The sequence below is a fragment of the Paralichthys olivaceus genome, chromosome 3 (genome assembly GCF_024713975.1).
Source record: "Paralichthys olivaceus isolate ysfri-2021 chromosome 3, ASM2471397v2, whole genome shotgun sequence".
Lineage (NCBI taxonomy): Eukaryota > Metazoa > Chordata > Actinopteri > Pleuronectiformes > Paralichthyidae > Paralichthys > Paralichthys olivaceus.
This window is the reverse complement of record NC_091095.1, coordinates 17622527-17645116: the sequence shown is the minus strand read 5'-3', so window position 1 is coordinate 17645116 and position 22590 is coordinate 17622527. Positions and strand designations below refer to the sequence as shown.

At 39.4% G+C, this 22590-nt stretch overlaps 1 protein-coding gene across 2 annotated transcripts in view; it reads left to right on the top strand.

Moving 5' to 3' along the window:
* yjefn3 (YjeF N-terminal domain containing 3) overlaps nucleotides 1–20554 on the top strand; it is a 37931-nt gene extending 17377 nt beyond the window's left edge. For both annotated transcript variants that reach the window (XM_020080708.2, XM_020080709.2), the window contains exons 2-6: nucleotides 6857–6965; nucleotides 13830–13940; nucleotides 17368–17481; nucleotides 19459–19609; nucleotides 19829–20554. In XM_020080708.2, coding sequence (XP_019936267.1) covers nucleotides 6857–6965; nucleotides 13830–13940; nucleotides 17368–17481; nucleotides 19459–19609; nucleotides 19829–20025 — 682 coding nt within the window. In that variant the 3' untranslated portion in view covers nucleotides 20026–20554. The remainder of the gene's footprint in view (nucleotides 1–6856; nucleotides 6966–13829; nucleotides 13941–17367; nucleotides 17482–19458; nucleotides 19610–19828) is intronic.
* The last annotated feature ends 2036 nt before the right edge of the window (nucleotides 20555–22590 follow it).

Genomic DNA, 22590 nt, shown 5'->3' with positions numbered 1-22590 from the left:
AGTGATTCATATTTGTGTCCACATATAATCACCTTTTTTGTGCATGGAAAAAACACATTCAAATATCTGAATGTTTTTTTAAATATTTGCCACAAAAGAAACATTTCGTGCATCTTTAACAATTTGAGCAAGAATATCTTTGATGGGGTATTTACACCTGAGGCGACTAACCAATCAAGACATGCTTACTCATTGAGAAAACTCTGCGATTACAAATCAAATAAGTCATAACAGACAAAGACATTTATAAGTTAGAGTAAGATGCATGTTTAGATGCTAAAGCAGTATAACAAATTAAATATAGTAGACTAGTAAAAGTATGGAAGAGTAATACAGTATAAAGCAAGATGTAGTGCAAAGGTATAGCACAATACAATGTTGTATATTATTGTTAATAATAGCCTATGAATACAAAAAAGCATGTATGAGAATTATATTTTTTATATAATAAGAATCATAATAATAAACATAGATAAAAATGAGTATTAAGTATATGTAGTCAACTTCAGTCTTCTGAGAGTAATGACAATTTACTTGATCAAATATGTCTGGTGCAGTCGTCGCTATGTCTTAACTTGATTTACTTTTCTGTTACAAATTCACACATTCAAATATGTGAATTTGTATAAATAGTCACTCAAGGTGAAGCCGCATACAACTGCAGGCTGTATGAGCATTTTCTCAAGTTCACAATGTTAATGATCCTTATTTGACTCCATAGAAGTTGTAATGAGTCCCACTCACTTATCTTTATCCTATTTAAAATGAGACTATGCACAAGAGTACCAGGGTCAATCATGTGAATGTGCAATAAAGGCAATTTATAATCTGCAGACCATGCTTTGTGTTTTGTGTTGCAAATATTCAACTTTAAATAAAAACATGTTGATGCCGCACATTTAGCCAGGTACCTCAAACATCCATCATATAAACCATACACTCAGATAGTCTAGATGAGATACCCACCTACACACTCATACACTCAGACATAAATCTCTGTGGGTCATTGATTTTTCAGTTGAGCTAAGTTTATCTAACCACCTGTTTCTTATTTGTTGTTTGAGTTATTGTGCTTTTTTCTTTCAAAGACAAAAATATTGCCTTTTCATCTCATTGCGAGTATTTGGTTTCATAACCCCCCCCCCAACGCTCCCTCCTCTTATTGTATTCCCACTGATGCTTTTATAAAAGTCAATTTCGGTTTTACTCTCATTTTACTGAACAAGGACGAAGCATCCAGCGTCTCCCTGCCGCACCCACCCCCTCCCCATTACTCCATGTTACATGGTTTCTTAGCTGGATGCTGCAGGACTGCCTGGAGGCCCACTCCAGGAGGCTTGACTGATGATGAAAGGTGTCCTGAGATGACACTATTACACACAATTAGATGCACGCTTGGGAAAATCCACTGATAATCTGGTTAGATTAGCATGGGATCCATTCTTCCAGCAACATAGCACAAGCTGTAATGCTGCGGAGAAAGAAAGAACATAACCATGATCAGCATGATGCCAAAATTACGACCAAAACCTTTTGGCTGGAACGAGGCTGTGTGCTTGTAATGAGATTATTGCAGGGTAGTGAGGACAGGGCTATACAGCCTCACCTCTACAGTGGCATTCTGCAGTTTTCCTCTAAAGGCATTCCTCAGGTATTGATAAAAAAATCCCTACACAACAAATTACATCAGCCAGGGTGAGTCATCTCCCATGTTCTCTCTCGGTCTCCGTTTTCTCTCTCTCTCTCCACAAATCTTTTACTGTCACCCCTCCATCTGCCGTCACCCTGGTTCAGTGAAGTGTGGAGCAGGGCAGAGGGTGGAGAAATACGAGGTCGAGGGAGGCAGAGGCAGACGGAGAAAGAAAATGAATAAGGGTAGAATTAATTTGCCGATCAAATGAGAACAAGGTGTGTGACTGAAAGGAGACAGGAAAAATCAGTGTGGAGATCACTGCAGGGTCTTCTGCTGCACCTCTGTTCCTCAGAATGTGATGCACATTCAGGTCAACTTATTTCAGCATCATGGCGCGAATGCTTCTTCAAATATTTACCAAGGTTAAATGAGATATCCTATTTGTCATCATGAGAATCTTTTAAAATGTCATTAGCATGAATTAAGAGCAGACATATATTTGTTAGGCCGTAGGCAGCACATGTGTAGTTTTCAAAAGAGAGATTATTCTGTGTTTCTAGCCCTGAGATGTTGAGTCATGTTGACAATGTTTCAGTTTCCACTGATGCTTGTGGCTACTCAGTAGACCAGTGACTGTAGCAAACACAAAACACGTAGATAAATACATATGCATGGGAAGATATATTTTTAGGCACCATTTTTAATCACCTGTGTTAAATTCAATGGAAACGTCACAGTTACCCTCTTATCAAGATACCACTTGTTGCAGTGTTTAATTAGTGTTTAAAAAGGCCTGAAGTATCATCAACAGTTGTCAAGAGCTACATACTGTAGATGCAGCAGGAGGTGGACAGACAGTGGAGGAGAGGAAAGATTAAGAAGAGAGAACCTAATAACAGTGTTTTCATTCTTTCTGTCCTCTCCACAGCAGCCGTCTGACTAATTATTACCTGCTCTTAAATACACCAGGACAGTTCCCATCGCACATGGCCTTTTACTGTAGCGGGTAAAATTCAGTTAATTACACAACAGTGAATCTGGAATAGTTAGATAAGACAGGGTTGTACCATGAATATATCAGACTAGAAGAACATTGAAAGAATGTCACTAATGAAATAAAAGTGTTATAGAATTGTTCCGTTTAAACGTGTATAGGAGAGAGAACAAAAAGAAAAGTGAGTTCATTTGCATGTGATTATTATTGCATTTAAATCTGGATTGTAATAGATATGGATTTTATTAAAATTCTGACCTAATGTAACATGAAAAGTCGGACAATTGGCAAAGTTGATGGAGGGTTACAATGTTAGTGTGGCTAAAAACAAAGCTGGAAATGATGGATTGAGAATGTCAGTATGTGGCTTTTTTATATGCTCTTTATATTATATGTGGTATAAATCTGTTTTATATAACAGTTTTGTTTTTTTAGTGATCTGTCTGCTTCTATTATTTTTCTTTGCAAAGTTATTTCAGTCACGGTCCATATCTCACCAGCAGATCATGCTGGAAAGGTGGAAATTAGGCAAACGGAGAGGGAGGGGGTGGTGAAATGTGGCTATTTCAGTCTCTCAGAGCTAGAAAAACAGAAGCCCTTCTGATACCGAGTGGAGTTCTCAACTCTCATGGTACAAGGACACTTCACAACTTCAGAATATATACAGTAAAGTGTTATTATAGGTTGGCAGTACATGGGTGTGTGTGTACATGGGTGTGTGTGTGTGTGTGTGTGTGCTGCTTTTCACTTTATCTGTTGTAGTGCTGTTGTACTGGATTGTGTAATATGTTGTATTCTCCATTTACTCAGCTCTATAGCTACATTTTTGAATTTTTTATTTTGAACCACTAATATGCTTCGATCTGGCAATACGAATTTATTATGGAGGATTAGTTTGTGATTGCTCAACATTTTTTTTTACAAGTTATGATTTTCATTCCAGTGTTTTTATGACCTCTCAACTACTCAATCATTAGTGAAATCATTATTATTTTTGCAGTATATGCTCGGGTCCTTTACTGCTGCAGTGTGGCGATTCCCCACAGGGACCATTAAAGTTTCATTTTACCTTATCTCATGTGTAAAGTAAACAGACTCATTAAGCAGGTTGTGATCACAGTTGAGCAGTGCTACAATGAAGATGACATATTGCAGAAGCACATCACACCCCAGCGTACAGGGAAATCATCTCTCCCACTGGGGAGAGGCCACAGGCTGCTGCATGACTGGTGCAACAGAAGCAACTTCTGATAAGAGCTCATTACCTTCGCCAAGGAGATTATGTTTTCAACCCTGTCATTTTTTTTGTTGGTTTGTGAGCAAGATTTTGCAAAAACGACTGCATTATTATGGAACTTGGTGGAAATAAGTGATATGGGGAATCCCTGATCACACTAACATGGCTAAAAATTGACATCACATGACCACTTATGCACACTGGGCATTCCACCGGAATCACTGGAGTATTAACTCTCAATTATCATAGTAAAATACAGATTTTAACTGCGCAACAGCTGTTATCAACAGGGTCAACGTTTGTCATTTAGCCTCAGAACACTTGCACATTTAAATAGAATAATAGGTTTTGTTGAGGTATCCATTGTCCTTCAGTAGCTTCAAGAGAATAAATGCCTGATTCAAGATTGTGCTCAGCATGATCAGAGATGGTGAAAACACAAGCAATGTGTGTCAGCCATCTGTTATCCCGAACACTGTGCTGCTCCCTTGTGGCGGCACCTCCAGACTAAAGCTGGAACACCCACAGCACTTTGTTCTGTCAGCAAGGTTAAGGATCAATAGTAGCGGCCTGTTCATGCAGCAGCACTGTTCCTAGGTTATCCTCCCAAAAATATCAACACATCGATTGGCGACATTTCTCCCCCGACCCTTAAAGGCAAACAAATTCAATTTCCCATCCTGTTGTAGAATCAATTCAGCTTAGGGAAAACGGCAAGAAGCTCTGGTGCTAATGGGTGCAGCGGAACATAGAGCGAACCCTGTGGACCGAGGTGAACTTTCCAAAGATCAACTTGTCACAGCGACTCAGGAAACTTCCCTGAGGTGAGCTGTGGGTGACAGCTGCTGTCGCTCCACTGGCTCAGGTAAATGCCAGGAGCCCCACTTAGAAACACTAGCTTGCCTGCACGCACACAAGCCTCCACACAAACACACACAGGCAAGGACACATGAGATTCAGATACAGTCCTTCATTGTGATTGTTGAGGACAAACAGAACAATAACTGTGATGCTGTGTTTCTCTTCCTGGAAAATGGATAATGCTGCACAACAGTTATGATGCCACAGCCAAGGCCAGCGTTATTTTTATTGTATTGCATAAAAGCTGAAACTCTTTTACTACAGTAATTATTATGGTTGTGTACATCGATATGCTGACAGTGTTGACATCACCAAAATTCAGCAAACCCAATTCAAACAAATCTGTTGTGGAGCTAATCTGTGCTGTGTTTATATACATGTTTGGAGGTTCACTTTACCATCAGGATCAACACACACACACACACACACACACACACACACACACACACACACACACACACACACACTCTTGAACATCTTTGAGAGGTAGTGAAGTGACCCTGTTGAGTCGGTGTTGATTAGAAGCACAATATTGATTTTGCCATGTGCTCTTATTGGTCAGCAGCACTCTGATAAATGATTTTTATTACGTTTGACACCAACTTCTAAGCTCACTTGAATGACTGTAGTAATTCAGCAGTACAGTACAGTAAATTGAAAACATTAATAAAGACAATTAAAAGTGACGGTTTTTTCATCGTGCAGGTCATGCAGTACAGAGGACGACCACCAGGTGTCTGTAGAGTAATACGGATATTACAGAATGTTAAAAGATGAAGGAACACAGGATGCATTTTCCCTTGGCCTCTTCCTGCTCTTTATTTTCAGAATAAAAGGCGACAGCACTGTGCAAGGTCTCCTGCACACCGCTTTGTGAGCCTAACTGCATCTATCACACACACTGACACACACCTCTGTGATAAATGCAGAACTAAAAGTGGACATCAGTTCAGAAGGAATATTCGAACACACATATAAAGTTTGTGTAAATCATTTTAAAACTTGTACATAAACTTTAGGTTGCGTGCTTAAACTGTAACACACACACACACACACACACACACACAGTTTTGAGTTTCATGGCCACACTTCCCAGAAGCTGTTAAGGTTTGTTATGAGAAGGCCTTGACTCATAGACGTGTATGTATGTATCTCTAAAAAACCTTCCGGCCAAACTAGTATCTTCGGCCGATCTTATATGAGGACCATTTGACACAGTATGTAAGCACTAACTATGTGTCACGTAAAAACTGAAAGTGTCCTTGTGAATGCCTGTTGTAGTGTTGGTCTGCTGCTTTGTACATGTGGAGACCAAGCAGAGAAACACAGGACTCAGGGTTTTGGATTTAAAAATATTTTTCATTTACTCCCAAAATGAGAAGAAACAATACACAAAGTGATTATCAACCAAACTGGCCCCTAAAATTAATCCACAAATGGAACTAAACTGAAAATACATAAAAATAAACGGCAACAGAGGAGCTTAGACCTCAACACAAAACTGACCTGACTAATGACAAACAGTTGGAAAATATATATTGGCAGGACAAACCAATTAAACAGACGAAAGGTGGAAAAACAACTGTAACTACAAGTAATTAATACTATAAAACTAGAGATTACCAGCAATTTATCATTAACAATTTATAAAATCAAATTATTTATATAAAAGTATAAATATTAACATTAAACGTCATGACCTTAACAGAAATAATTAAAATAGACACATAAAAAGACTATCTTGCTAAACAACAGACAAACACTACTCATTGCATTAGGATTATTTTCAAAATGCATAAGGCAAACTGTGGCTCAGGAGGTCGTCCATGAATCACAAGCACAAGGTCTGTGGTTCGATCCCTGTCTTCTCCAGTCCGCTTGTCCATAGTGTCCTCGGGCAGGACACTCACCCCCAAAGTGATGGCTTAGTGTGAAAACCACAAAACAACATAAACAGTGGTGGTTGATATGGAAGTGTAAACCTTAAAGAGTGAAAAGATCAAATTAAATAAATAGTACATAGACATTGCGGATCAAGAATCATGCACAAGGCTCAGAGTGTTTGTGTGGATGCTAACGATGAACAAACATGCTGCATCTCTTTCTCACCACACTGTTCTGTGTCTGACAGTAAAGGGGAGGCGGCCGCTATCGAGACAGAGCTAGTGAGGGACTACAGGTTTGGACAACAGCAGCTGATAGAGATCTGGGGACAAGCCTGCGCCCTCGCCATCACCAAGGTCAGTACACAACTCCGTTATTGTTAGTCTGGCTGTCTTTGCTTCTAGCTTCTTATTTTCCCTTTTGTTCCTCGCTTCATTTCCCTGTAAGTGAAGGAGAAGACGTCTCAAGCCAAACTCTTTTTTTCTTCTATTTTTAAGTCATTCATAATTTCCATCCATCCATAGTCATGTGGTCATGGACTGATCCAATCACGTTCTATCGCTATAAATCAAGGTCGAGAAAGCTTTCGTGTTTGTATAGGCCGCAGTTTGGTTTTATTGTGAAATGAACCAATGCTTTGAATGTGCTGTTATGCTTTTAAAGCTATTATCTTTGGGCCGTTGAACCAGCAGCACTAACCAATTGAACAGTGGCTGCTAGTTACACTGATGTGTCCACTACTGTCACACCAGCAGTTCCAATCTATTTTTTATATCTTATCATGTGTTTTGGTAAATGGTAGAGGTCTGTATTTATATAGCACTTTTCTAGTCCACCACTCAAAGTGCTTTATAGACCAGTTTTCCATTCACATATTCACACACACACATTCATACAGTGCATCTATGTGCAGCCCTTTCTCTATGAGAAGGGGCCATTTGGGGTTCAGTATCTTGCACAAGGACACTTCAGCATGCCGACCTTCTGGTTAGAGAACAACCGCTCTAATTGGAGAGTTTTACCCTGACGTCTGTGCGGCTCTGTCTTTGTATCTGCAAATTAAAGCAAAGCCCAGCACTACATACAGTTATTATTTTCCCTTTCACAAATTGTAAAATAATGTGAAATTTAATTATGACCAAATAAAACCATTCAGTACACATGCACTGTTGCAAGCTCAAGTCAAATAAAATCAAACTGCGGGCTCAGCCAACCAAATTGGTTAAATAGCCTATACTGTGTCATCAAACCATTTTATAGAGGTAGCAAATTTCATCAGATTTTTTTATAGAAAAGCCGCTGTGCAGTCTGTCTCAGTGATAATGTGAAAAACAACAGTGATCCTGTTTTGACTGTTGGCTTGTTTGAGGAGGGCAGAAAGTCACAGCTGCTGCCACTTACACTTTTCCCTAATTTGCATGAACTTCCATACAAAGTGTCTGATTATTATGTGGAGGAAATGTTCTAATTTTCTGTGACATTTACCTCCAAATATTTTTACGGCGGTCCTCAAGGCAGAACACCTGAGCTCAGTCTGCACTCACAGTCCTGATCCACACCGAGAACCAGAACTGCAGCTCCATCCTCTCTGGTGTGGTGGTTTTTATTCTGCTGCTGTGATCTGGACCGTGTTGAGCCAAGAGAGAGAGGGAGTGTGTGTGTGTGTCTGCGTGTCTGTGGAGGGCTGTTGGGAACACATGTGGTTCCCTTTGACCAGACCACTGGCTTGGTTTCATGCCACACTGGTTTCCTTAGTGGACTCTTCAGCAGGCTGTAATGAATAAGAGTCTGAGCTACAAGACACATGAAACCTGGCCTTGCTGTCGGCAAGAGGGATGAAGAGAAAAAGAAAAAGAGGGAAGCAGACAAAGACAGAGAAACATACAGAAGCAGAAACACACGTGTTACAGAAACCACTGAGATAAGTGGTAACAACAGTTTGATGAGACAACTTTAATAGTTTTACAGTAAAGCCATATAGAGAGATTTTTTAAATAAGCATAAGAATGTTTTACCATGTATGTTATCATTATAATAATATTTTCTACACTAGAGGTAAACATCAAATAAGATTCTCAAGAATAACACTGAGGAGATTCTGATTGATTTGTTTCATTATTAATTGACCAGCTACATTAATCAATATCTTTAATTAACAATTGACCAATTGAGTATGTGTATTGTGAAGGTTCCCACTGACAATTTTAGATTTCTTTAGAATAGTAACAAGGAAAATCTTGTTGATTTGTGTCATAGCTGATTGAGTAATACACCACTGACCAGTTCTCTTTAAAGCTATATTAAAATTAGTTTTGTTTACCAAATAAACATGTTTAATGTGCTGCTTGGAATCACAAACCCACATTGAATTTTCACCCAACTCTATGAGAGACTTTTACCTTCTTTTGTTTTTTGCTCATTGTTTTGGTTTTTGTCAACGTCCTCATAAAACTCCAGCTGTAGCAGGCAACATTATCATGAGAGACAGCTCTAAAAACCCACTGTATAGCACCTGCTCAGCAAAACAGATGCAGTAAGTGATTAGCTAATTGAACATTTAGAAGCCAAAGAGCCAAAATTGTTGGTGGAGACCAAATGGAACAGAAAAGTAACTGTTGTCAAAGTTTTGCGAACACACACATCAAACCAAATATTTCATTGTCATGATTACAGCTTGTTGCACTAGTTTGACAAAGTCATTATTATATTAATGATATAATGTGATTAGGTTTAAAAATGTTTAATCAAACAACTCATTGTTTAACCAAAGAAAGTAATTACGGTTGGACTGCAACAGACACACACAACAGATACAGTCAAACGACAGTGAGATGAAAAATGACGAACATGAAAAAGAAAGAGGTAAAAGCTTAGACGGGCAGTGTGCAGCACCATCAGTCAGAAGCAGAGACTTTGTGTGTGAGTATGTGATTAAACCCACCACATCCACTTCCCCTCTATTATCATCAGCCCTTGCTGGCCCCATGCCGGGCCCTCCACCAGCAGCCCCAACAGCATAGCCTTACTAGACAAACATGGCCCTGGACGCTGTGGATCTCTGCTGCCCACAGCCGCCAGCAGCACGCTACCGCTTACATGACATCACTGCTATTTAAGGAAAATTACAGTAGACGGAGATGCAGACAGTCTGATTTCATTGATTTCACTACAGGCCTGCTGCTGCTGGCCTCCAAGTACACCACACAAACGAGCATGTGCTCACTCACGCACACTCACCTACACCTCTGGTTGCCAGATTGGTTTTAGGTTTTCTGTAAGTAATCCGTGTACTGTTCCAGCAGCCACAGCCATCAGGTCCAGACTGTGTGTATGTGTTTCTGTATCAGTCTGAGGCTTTTCATCACCTTAGTGGAGACAGAAGATGTTTTTGTTACCACACGGCAATAAATTAGCTAATAGTTTACAGGAGCCCCCGGACTTCAGGTCTCCTAGTGTCCTATTAAAACCCCTGTTTGTCTGCATATGGGAGTATATTTGTGTTTTTAGGGCCCTGATAATGTTTTCTCAGGATCAGTGTGTGTTTCAGGTTGATTGAAAGTGAATGCACATGTGTCTTTAACATTTACATCAAAGCAGTGCTCCCTAAGAGACCGAATTGCAATCAAGCAAGCTGTATTTTTCGTGCGTATGTGTGCCGTGTGTGTGTGGTGGTTGTGTTTGTGTGGATGTGTGTGGTCGTGGTGGGTCCCAGCACTGCTCTGCCCTTAACCCTACACTCCTGGTTCCTCTCAGTTAGATAGATTAGGCTTAATTATTGGTCCTGATGCATTTATGCAATATTTCTTAATTATATATATATAATTAAGAATATTTAATCTTGGTTTAATATATATATATATATATATATATATATATATATATATATATATATATATATACTAAACCAAGATGTACAAAGTTCTACAGGAAGGCAGAGGAAAAGTAGCAACCACATCACAAAACCTGCTCAACAGATGCAACAAACCATCTGGCTGCACTTGTAGAGATCTCAGACACATCAGGAATATCATAAATATCTCAAACACTGCAAACCATCTGAACAACTTTGAAACAGAGTGTTGAAACATTGTTTTTCTAAAACAGTACTGTGGTTACATTTGCTGTCAATACAGTTTGAGCTTGATTTTAGAAAAGTCACACAATTTTGGAATCCAGTATATCATAGACTTGTTTACCCCGTGTCTGTGTGGGTTTCAGCTTCCTCCCTCTCTAGGTGTGAATGGTTGTTTGTCTCTATATGTTGGTCCTGTTATACCCTTTTGACCTTGTTGATATTGATAATGGATAGACTCGTATTAAGATAGTTACTTGGTATAAGAAAGAGATTTAGCGATCATCAAGGTTAAAAATCCAGACGACTGGCTCACCTGGTAGCGATGGCCTGAGCCCTCAGTGGCCACAGGTTTGGTTCTGACCTGGTCCTTTGCTGCATATCTTCCCCACTGTCTCCCCAACTCATGCTTACTGTCCCATCAATAAAGGTGGAAGGCCCAAAAATATATTTAAAAAGAAAAAAAAATACATTCAACTGTCTTTTGTTTTGGCCATGCTTTAGTGGGTACCACATTAAAAAGCACCAGGCATCAGGTCAATCTTAGAAGTTGTTTTTAAAATGGTAATTAAAGTAGTCATGAAGTGATTATTTGTGTGAAGATTGACCCTGCAGTCCTTCTGCCAGTATTTTCCATTACAAAACAAACCCAGGAGCATCTTCAGCAGCACCAACTCCATTCACAGGCACCCATTAGACATGCCCTCTGTCTCCTCTGCCTTCACACACTTGTTATCGGTTCTAAAACCCATCATAAGAAAAATCACTGGTTACGATAGAGATGTGTCAGAGTGTATCAAGCTTCTGTCGAAAGTGAGATCAGACAAACTCTTCAAAACACATAGTGCTGCTCAGCTTCAAAAGAAATGTATTCTCCAGCAGAATAATATGGCTCTAGCATTAATATCACTGATCCTCTAGGTAATTAATCCAGGAGGTAATATGAGTTATTGTATGCTGATGCACATGAACATACCCAGCCGAAATGGAGCAGCAGGAAAATTCATCAGGAGTTGTATTTCTGTCCACCAGATGAATTAAAGTCTAATATTTACTCTACTTTTAGCTCTGGTTTGGTTTCCTCCACCTCCTGAGGAAAACCACCTCCATTTTACTAACTCACGGTGGGTTTATTGGAGGAAATAAGATGAAAAAAGCTTCTTGCTACTGCCTATTGAATAATGTTATTTGGTCCCTTGTTAACAAAAATATATAGATTGGTGCCGCTCAAGTCTGCTACATCTGTTTCTTTCACCTCGATATTTTGTTTCAGTCGATAAAACACCTACTGTATAGGGATGAGTTAGCATTCCTCTCTAATTTGCAGGTTAGCACACACAGTACGTATTTGCAGTGAGTGCCACTGAGAGGTTATATTTTTCAGATCATGTTACACAGTGTGAAACTCACAAAGAGCTTCTGTCTCATCAGATATGAAAATGAATGACTCTCCCCTGATTTACTGTTGTACACTTTTAGTTTGTGTACCTCCCGTCTCCGTTCCGTCTCGATCGCTCCCTGCTCCTCTTTCCTGATATTACCATCAGCCATGGCCCATTAAGTCTGTGTGATGATTTCTCAGCTGAGCTGTTATGATGGGAGATAACAGCCGCTGTCTCTCCTCCTGGATCCATCGCTCTAGTTAATGCAGTCTGAGTCTTGTTATATCCAATTATCCAAAGTGGAGAATGGCCTATTTCTCCATATGAACTTTCTCCTGCCGTGAATACATTAGTGGAAGTGGAAGTTAATGGGCTTTATGCTCAGTGGAGGAATTTTTGGCCTAATTCAGGCTCAAGGGGCCAAAAATTAACAACAGTGAATAAAGCAGCTCAATTTGAATTATGTAAAACTTGCCTGACATTCTACAACTTATAATGCAAAGAAATTGCAATATATTAGTTAAAGGGGAGGAAAACAATACTTGAATAACAGGGTCAAGACCTCATACATACATAATTACTCTTGAAAATACAGGATACTTATATCCTGTTAGGTTGTGTGTAGTTCTATCATATCTCAAAAAACTCTTTTACCAAATGGCTTTTACCTGTTATAAGCTATTATGTTTATTTTGTCCTTTTCTTTTCCCGATATTTTTTATTATGTTGTGTTTTATTTTTTGTCCTTGATTTCAAATTTTGATTTTAAATGGTATTGCATTATATCTCTTGTTACCTTTTATAATGTATTTGTCCTCTTTGTGAATCAATCACATACATTGTTACGGAAGTGAATATCTGCGAAGTACACAAGTTAAATAAATATTCATTCATAAATTGCTAACAAATAAAAAAAAATTTGAACTTAAATTTAAACTTCTTGTTTCGTTCTAAAAATATCCTGTGATTTTATTTTTTTAATACATGTTTCATACTTAGAAAATAGTGTCACTTTAATTTGTGGGCTGTAATCACAGTGTAACTGTGAACTGCTATTCCGACTTAGATTTAACTAGGCTATTTCTTCTTGCAACTCGTGCTCTGACAAACATTTATTGGGCTCTAATTGGACAGGTTTTCCATTGTTAAAGTTCTTTTTCTGGTTTAGGAAATGATGCTATGACCTTTAAAAAAATAGATCACACACACACACACTTCTTTTTGGGTCTTCTCAGGTTGACAGTTGTGCGCAGGCATGTATATACCTGTCTTGTTTCAGAAGGCACAGGGTGATTTACAAGGAAACGTTTGGCCAGTAAATGAGGCAGATGCCAGCAATCCGCTGCAGCCAAGGCAGAGACGGAAAGTGTGGTGTATAAATGGAAGCATCCCATGGCAAAGGACAATGGTATTTTCTCCCCTACTGCCAGGGCTATTTTAATAAGTTTGGGCTTTTTCTCATAGACAATGGACCTGGTTCCATTTCCACCCCAGTCTGGCATGAGCGGCATGCTGCAGGAAGGCACTCTGAATACAATGCAGAGGCTGAGGCACAGATCGGATGACCTGCCCTGAATGAGAAGCCTGAAGTCCAAAGGATTATTGAACACTGATGACCATCGATCTTCCTCTTGTTTTTGTCTTACTAACCCTTTCTATTTTCTCCTTTGTACATCTCTTCTATCTCTTTGTCTCACAACTTTCCATCCGCCCAGTCATCAGCTCGTCTCTCACCCTTTATTTGTCTCTCGTGTTGTCTCCACTAGGCCTACCCTCTCAGCTCTCTAGCAAAGAAGCAGCCAACAGTGCTGGTGATCTGTGGTCCAGATCAGAACGGCTCCATCGGCCTGGTGTGCGCCCGACACCTGCGCATATTTGTAAGTAAACAATTGTACAGAAATGCGTCGGTGTAGCTGATAATACGAAAGCATATTTTCAGCAGAGTAAATGTTTTTGATAACACAACAAATGCTCGCACAGTCATTTCAGTTATATCAGAGTCAAATAAACAGTCTCACATCAGGACCAACACAGGATCCCACAGACAGGTTTTACTGTTTCATTTCTGCTCCTGCAAATTGCTCAGAGACATTATCCCATTACCATCACTGCAAGGGCACACAGACAGCCATGATATCATGCCATTGTTACTCTCGTTAAAGCCGTCTGCGTCTTACGCTCGGCAGCCACGATATGATGTCATGACCATGATGTTTCCCTCGCAGGCCACACACTGACTGACAAATCCAAGACAAATTGTTTTTGGAGGCAGGACCCATCCTCTCCAAACACATCACAGACTATGGCCACAGCCAAAATAGTATATTTTTTTACGCAGTGCAGTTCATTTGAGTGCACGTCTGCCTGCCCCGCTGTCTGCGACTTTATTGGAAGGGAAAGAATGGATGTGTGTTTTTGGGATCTTTGGTTTATAGAGGAATGCATCCATACACTTAACCATATATGTCTGACATGCTGGATTTACAGAGCATTTATAGCTATGAATAAAACCATGTTAGACAGAGTTTGTTTAGGCAGGCTGATGGCTCTCTGTGGAGTCTATCTCCCACTCACTCTTTTTCTCTCTTGAGGCCAAGGATGAGGTCAGAGGACAGGCTATGAGAGTGATATATTTTAATCTTCCATTTGAGAAATGAATAAGGGACTTCTCAGTAACTTGACCTGAAAAACTTTTAGAAGTTGGGCGCTTATTCCATCTTTTAAAAGGTATCATTTATGTGTTATGTCTGCTATTTTATTACTTTTTACTTTGTTATAATGCTTGACCAAACACTACAATGGCCGACTGGGACCACATGAGTCTGAGTCTGCTCTTACTTTAAGAAACTGGAGCACTCACTTTGGACTGTGGAGCTGGTGTCAGAGTTTATGTTTTTCATGGTGCGACGTGATCCTGTCAGCAAGGAGACATGCATGTGTACACGTGAGACACAAACATTAGCACACACACACACACACACACACAGCGTTGAGTCCCTGATGCAGAGCTGTGAATGTGATCAGACAGAGCATAGAAATGAATGATCATTTGCTGGCGACCAGGCCAACTCGCTTCTCACGTCACTACAAGATGTTCGTGTTCACAAAGTCAGGTCGTGTCAGAGTCTGTCATAACTCTGTGATTATTTCCACTGTTAGGTATACGGAAAAACAAAATCGTGCATTTACTGGACGACATCCATACTCTTTGATCAAAGCTAAAGTTGGATCAATACAAAAACTAAGTCCAGTGCACATTGGTCCTGATGTGTTTTTAACATACTGTAAAACAAGTGGATGTGATGTTATGTTTGGCTCCCTACATGTGATCTTAGACAGTCTCTGCATGGAAACTTCACAATTTTGATTTTAGTGATGTTTTAAATGACATTAACCAATTGCAACAGTATACAGTGTAACTTCAGGGTTACACTGCAAAGGGTACAATAACAAAAATAGATGTCAGATGGCAGTAATAAATAGGTAAACATGCCTTATAAAGGAACTATAAAAGGAACTATAAAAATCTGTATAGAATAGAAGTTCAACAGTGTCACCAGGATATATACAGTGTGCCCAGATTACACTAGCTAGCTAGCTAGTTAAATTAATCTAAACCTGGGTGAGTTTGTGGTGCAGTCCTAGAATTAACATTAAGATGTTGTATTGAAAGTTTTGCAGACTGTTTCATTAGTCAAAGACTTAATTGTCCTCATCCCTTCATTCCTAATGAGCTGTGTGAAAACAGAATCTGACAAAACACCACCACGATCCCTCAGAGAGAGGAAGTGTGACCCTGTTGTCTGTGAGCATTAACTGGAGAAAGACCCTGTCTGTGCCCTCAGCTTGTTTGTGTCTCATGGCTCATTTCTGTTCAGGCTCAGTGACACTGACAGGCATGGGGAGCTCTTAGTTTCACACAGCTAGATGGTTTGGCTGCTGATGAGGTCAAGGGCAAACCCAGTGGGACAGACGCACGCACACAGTAGATTGTTTTTCTGTCTGCTCGCTCGATGATGTCAGGTGATCGGTGACTGTGGAGGTTTGATTGGTTTGGGATACCGAAGGAGGCCGTGCTTGGTTTGACCTGATGGATCACTTTCTTTGTAACAGCTCACAGCTCACACATTTGAAACTTTTTTATTTTTGTTAGTTGCCAGATTGGCCAGATGTTAATGCAAAATATGTGATCCTTTTGATTTAGATATAAACATATTACCACATATAACATATTCTCTCCATGGATATTGAGCCACATAGTGTTTTAGTTTAATTTGTTGGATTTTGAGATATCAGTCTCCTCCCTGAACAGCAAAGGTAATTGGATCTCATGAACATGAAGAAGATTTCGAGTAATTTACTTGATGAAAAAGTACAGATACAAGATCAAACATGTTTCATTACATGTACAAGTCACTCACTTAAAATCCCACTTACAGTGTACAGTGTTGTCATGTTGGACAGTGCCAATTAAAGGTCTTCAGTATAAAGAATTTGCATCTGAAATATAATATGGTAGAAGTATTATGACTGAGTAGCCTAGGGCTCTATAAAAGAAAAAATAAATCTGATACTTCAAGAATAAATCTCATTGTTTGAGAAACAATGAAACCCTTTTAAATATCATGTAACCAGCGATTTCTACATTTCCTCCTCCTCGTGTGGTTCTTTCTTCAGAATAGACCGTTTCTTGCACACAGTTCTGATACACTGTAACTGAAATAGACCCCGTTCTTTAAAACGACACTTAGCCTAAAATTATGACTTAACCTGTCCACTTGCAATTCAGCAGAAAAGTGACTTTCCACATTTAACAAGCCCAAGTAACTCTGCTTGTAGTCAATAGCAACATGCTGTGGACTATTTAGAGTTAAAGCATTTGTATTAAAAGAAATGAGCACTGCAGATAAAAATCTATTAATCTTCAGTGTATTGTGATGAACTGATTTTTAAACACACACACACACAGAAACACACACACACACACACACACACACACACACTGGACCCAGGTTTTTATGAGTGAGGTCACAGCTGCTTCCTGCTGAGCATCACAGACTCTTCAGACTGCAGGTGTCTGGATTTCTACTCTTCGGTTTATAAAGGAAGTATTCATTCAGGGAACAGACTGTAGGAAACCACAACTGCTGATCACTTGTTAACAGTATTTTTACTTGTCGTGAACTGCGGCCCAAACGTCCATCGATGCATCATAGGCTGTGTAGATATTGTGCTAACCTTTCTCTGTTTTTCCTCCTTTGTATTCCCCCCTGCTCTTATTCCCTGTGGCCTCGTCTCATGTAGGAATATGAGCCCACCATCTACCACCCCAAACGCTCCTCTCACAGTCTACACCAGGATTTCACGGTTCAGTGTGAAAAGATGGACATCCCGTTCCTCTCCTACCTCCCCACAGAGGTCAGCAGCACAATAATAATTTCTACACATTCCATTTGCATGGACATCAGTGGGGTCTGTCCATGAAGTGCAGTTTGATTGTGATTGTTGTTGAACAATTTGTTGCGACATGTGGCTTTTGACTAAATTGTTGAATCTTATTCAGACCAGTTGCTCTTAAATGTTTCAGGTTGTGGCTCGTGTAAAATTAGGAAATATTTGGGCAAATATTTGGGCAGTTCATCCAAATTTCGTATGATTAATTTGAATCAATAACTGTAGGCCCGTAATCTCACTAGTATTTAACAAGAAAAAAAACAAGTTTGAGGAAAAGTCTGGAAAAATACTGTTTTCTTTTCTGTGCCATTCAAGGATAGCTTCACTTAAAAAACCTCCATCTTAAAACAGTCAAACAATGAAAGAGTTAGTGGTCCTCCTCTCCATAGTGGCTGTGAAAACAGATCCTAATGTAAATCCATTAAAACATATCGGACACAATCCAATTCCTCTTTCTCTGCAAAAACTATCAGCCACAGTTTATACAAAGATTTAGTAGTTTGCAGTGATAGTGAATGAAAGTGGATATTTTCCAACGTTACAGTGTGTTTAGTACATTATTTGTGTTGCTATGCCTCGACTGAAGCCAAGCAAGGAAACACAAAGAAATTATAGCTGTGGAAGATAACCATTAGATTTGGTAAACTCAGCTGGAGACAAGTCGGATTTACAAACATTTATATGAGAGCAAAGTGAAGCAGAACCTGGAGTTCAAGATTAGTCTCTTCAGAACTGCATGATTCTTGTCCACACATTGGCTTCACCTTGTCAAGCTCAGTGCAGCCACTTGATCCACTGCCTCATTTATGAGTTAAGTACAACGCGACTTTCGGATTTGAACGTCCTCTCTATGACTCTTCAAGGAGCTGCTTGACTGCTCAAACATCAGGCAGGAACAGCAGAGAAGCTGGTTTAGCATCAGGATCCATGTTAATATTGAATCTCTGGCAAAGTTCATATCACTAAAAGCTGTTCCCTCAGCTACTCAGCTCTCCTGAGTCGGGGGGGTCCACAGTTCACTTTGATCTTTAGTTGCAGTTCAAAATTAAACTGTCATCATCTCCATCAACTCTTTTACCTTGCTAACTGCCTTCAACAGTGCTATATGTAGTAAAACAAACCTGGCCTCCCTTGTTTTTTTGTTCTTCTTTAACCATTAATACACCAGTCAGTAGTTAGCTTGCTCTGAATCTGATTGGCTAAGCTTGGCTGTGAGCTATGTTTGATGTTCGGTGACATCAGGTCTGATCACTCCAACCATGTTAGGATGTGGTCTGGGATGCATGTGGCCGCATTCTTTTTAAGTCCTGTTCCTTGTATGAAGCTGACCTCTCTAAACCGCTACAGTTTAATAATGAATCAAACATATGGTGATGCTTCTCAGTGTCTATATATTGATTTGCTTGTTGCCATCGCCACAATATAAACACTGATATACACATTATGTTCGATCATTTTCTTTAATTGGTTAGCGCTTTCTTCACAGCAGAACTGTACAAGATTCATTCAGCCCCTCCAGACTTCTCTCTCTCTTTCTTACACACACAAACTATACTCCACACAGGGACATCGGCAGATCTGTAAACTTAGGCATTAAAAACATCATCTGGTCTCTGAAAATGATGTATGTGATTATTTGCAAATAGAACGGGGAATTGAGATCTGATCCAAGTGATCACAGACTTGGCAGGATTTTAATATCAGGTGAGAACAGATGAGCTCAGAGCTGACAACTTGTGATCAGATCTCTCAGGACGGATGTAAACACCAGGTCTAACACCATCAGCCACATACTGTAATGCTCCATACTTGCAGTGAGAGAGGGTTGTAGGAAGATAAATGACAAAAGTCATAATTGTAGGAACAATAAAGATAGTTCTGTTGGTCTCTGAGAAAAGTCAATTGGAGTAAACTGTTCATACTGAGGTGTGTTGTGTTCAGGTGCAGCTCATAAACGATGCCTACAACCTAGTGATTGATGCCATGCTGGGCCCAGAGTCAGACTGGACCGACATTAAGGAGCCTTACTCTGGTATTCTGGTCACCCTGAAGCAAGTCAAGATCCCCATTGCCAGTGTGGATGTGCCTTCAGGTAGGTGTTCATGCAAACGTTAGATATCAGGCTGGAAACACATGATAAATGAGCCTTCAGGCAGCTGCACAGGAGCGTTGGCTCCCAGACTGGAGTTTGGAGGTACACGGGGCAGATACATTCTACAGTCTGCTCAGTGTGAGTTCATCATACCCTAAATACACTACCTGCTAATTCTGAAAATGATCACAATGATCTCTTTCTTCCTGTCTCTCTCAGGTTGGGATATAGAGGAACCGAGTCAGGACGGGATTAACCCCGACGTTCTCATCTCGCTTACAGCACCAAAGAAGTGTGCCACGAGTTTCACAGGGAAGCATTTCTTGGCTGGACGCTTCCTGCCCTATGACATCCAGAAAAAATACGAGCTCAACCTCCCAGACTACCCCGGCACAGACTGTCTCATAGAGTTGTAACACATGGGATCCAGTGTGGCCTCACCTCAATAAAAAATAAAAAAGTACAGTTAATCTATTCTCTTGTTTTGTATTTTCTAGATTGATGTGATCTAACGTTGCCATCTCAGTTGTATGAAACAAGTTACATGTGCTGTTGAGTTACAGTAGAGGGATAATATTTAGAACCTGTGGTTTCATGTCTTTTTAGGGGAATGGCCCAAGGATTTTTGTGTGAACTTGTAAAAGCTGTAGCATTACACTGTTTTCTGACTTTTCACAGTCAGCAAGCAAAGATTAATTTTTTTATGATGCCAATAACTGGAATTTTATTTTCAGCACTTTCTTTTTGACCGTTCATGTTCTGATGCTTTTTTGTTCTCATGTGTAACTTTCTACTGAAACGTGCTGCTGAGGAGAGTCGGTGTAGATCGGAGAATCCAAATGTTCATTTCATTGTTTTGGTTGTTCCAGCTGCACATTAGTATTGTTTCAGTTTCTCGTTGTCCAATAAAAAAAAAAAAAAACGTTAAACTTAAAGAAAACTTAAGTTCTGTATGTTTTGTTTTCTTTCAGTTAAAGCTGCAATGATCAATCTACTGTACTTTAGGTTAACACAACATTACCAATATGGCCATACAATGTCTTAAAAAAAAAAAGATGGATGAAATTGCGGCCACTGGTAAACGAGCGACCAGGCTGCATTGTATGCACATCACATAGCGATTAGAGTTGTGCTCCTCAGATGAGTGCACACTGTTATGTATGTTTATTGTTTCCCATTTGGACATGATTTGGTAATGACAGCCATAACCAGGTGATCGGACTATAATCAGTGTGTTGGAGGGTCTCTCATTATTGAGCTTAGGGTAGCAGGCTCCAATGAGAATGACTAAGAGAGGCTGCTGTGCTGTTTATGGATGAGGTAACGTGTATTTATATGATGCACAGGAGCTTCTTCTGGATACTGATGCAGTAATGCCTTGTGAGTGTGTGTGTGTGCACACGTGAGAGTGGGCGAGGAAAGTCAGTGAAAAGGAATGTCAATCCGCTCTTTCGCTCGGTGGTATTAAATCTTCCAGAGGAGAGCTGACGAGGGTTGTAGAAATATGTCTGAGCGCTCAGTGGTCCTGTCTTTTATGCCTGTCCAATACCTGTCAGGAAACAATGACTTGTCACCACCACTTGTCGCTTGTGCTTCTCGTGAGAGCGGCTGAGAAATGAGCTCTGGAGTTGTCGGTGGCCCGAAGAATTGAACAATCATAACTGACAGTGGCACTTGTTTTAATATCCAGTGAGATATATTCTTACACGGAGAAGAAATGTGGTGAAAGGATTTAGTGTGAGTAGAAGTAAGTCCAAAGGATTTATCCACTGCTTTGATTGAACAACGCACAAAAGCTCAAGTTTGAGTTATTTTCAGGGCACTGTCTCTGTGTAAAAATGATTCCAGGGCTTTTGTTTGTGATAGATACTGATTTTAAAATAATAATCATTTCATGTTTCATATTCGACATCTTTTATCTAAAACATCGCAGGTTATTTACAATATAGCAGCCTGATTGTGTGGGCATTTAAAGATAAAATCAGTTGGTTATTTTTAGAAATTTTAATAAAATGCGACTTGTTTCTTTGAGAACATAGTGGGTCTTATAATCTTCTCATCCAAAATATTGAGTGCATGGTTATGTATCATCTTCGGCAGTTTTCATATTGTTGAAGCTGCTTGTGATCTTTAATTATGACAAAGGTTTTAACTCCTTTATATGTACAAGTACCACATCCTACTTCAGTAAAAGTACAGTAATATCACCAAAACCTACTTAAAGTGGCAAAATGAAAAAATATTTGGCAGATGTACTATAATGAGTTTTAACATCATGTGAGCAGCATTTTGCTATTGTAGCTGGTTGGAGATTGGTTCAGGGTTCAAGTTGAGGACCAGAGGTTTTGTGAGTAGCTTAAACAATGCTTACTTAGTATAACTTTCTTTTAAAGAGCAATTTTTTTTTAAATTACTTAAATGAAACCATATGAGAGTCTCACAGTAAAGTTCCCTCTTTGGTGTAAATGATAGCTACAACAAGAGATCTGAAACTGAACATATGGGTCAGATCAGATGTTACTGTTTTGGTGGAGTTGACAAGTCAATAAGGCTTAAACATCATGTTTTGTATCGTAGCTAATGTAAATTTAATTAAAATTCAATATTCATCTGAAATATAACCATAAATAATAGTTGGTGTAAAAACAACAATATTTAACTTGGAGGTTATGTTTTTATCCCTGTTTGCTGGTTGATTTGTTTGTAAGCAATATTACACAAAAACAACTGTAATACATAAAGTGGATAGGTGGAAAAAAGTTGCTTTAAATTGGAATACTTAACTTAGGCACAGGTACCTCAAAATGGTACTTAAATACTGTCAGGTGATAAAGAACCAAATCTTTTTTCAGATGATAAATTCCTTGATAAGTTGCTGTTAAACACATTTTTTTATTTCCAGTCAGGAGGGATTTATAAAATGCACATAACCTTCTTTCAATTACCAAGGACTTTACAAGCATCTTTACTAAATAGCAACA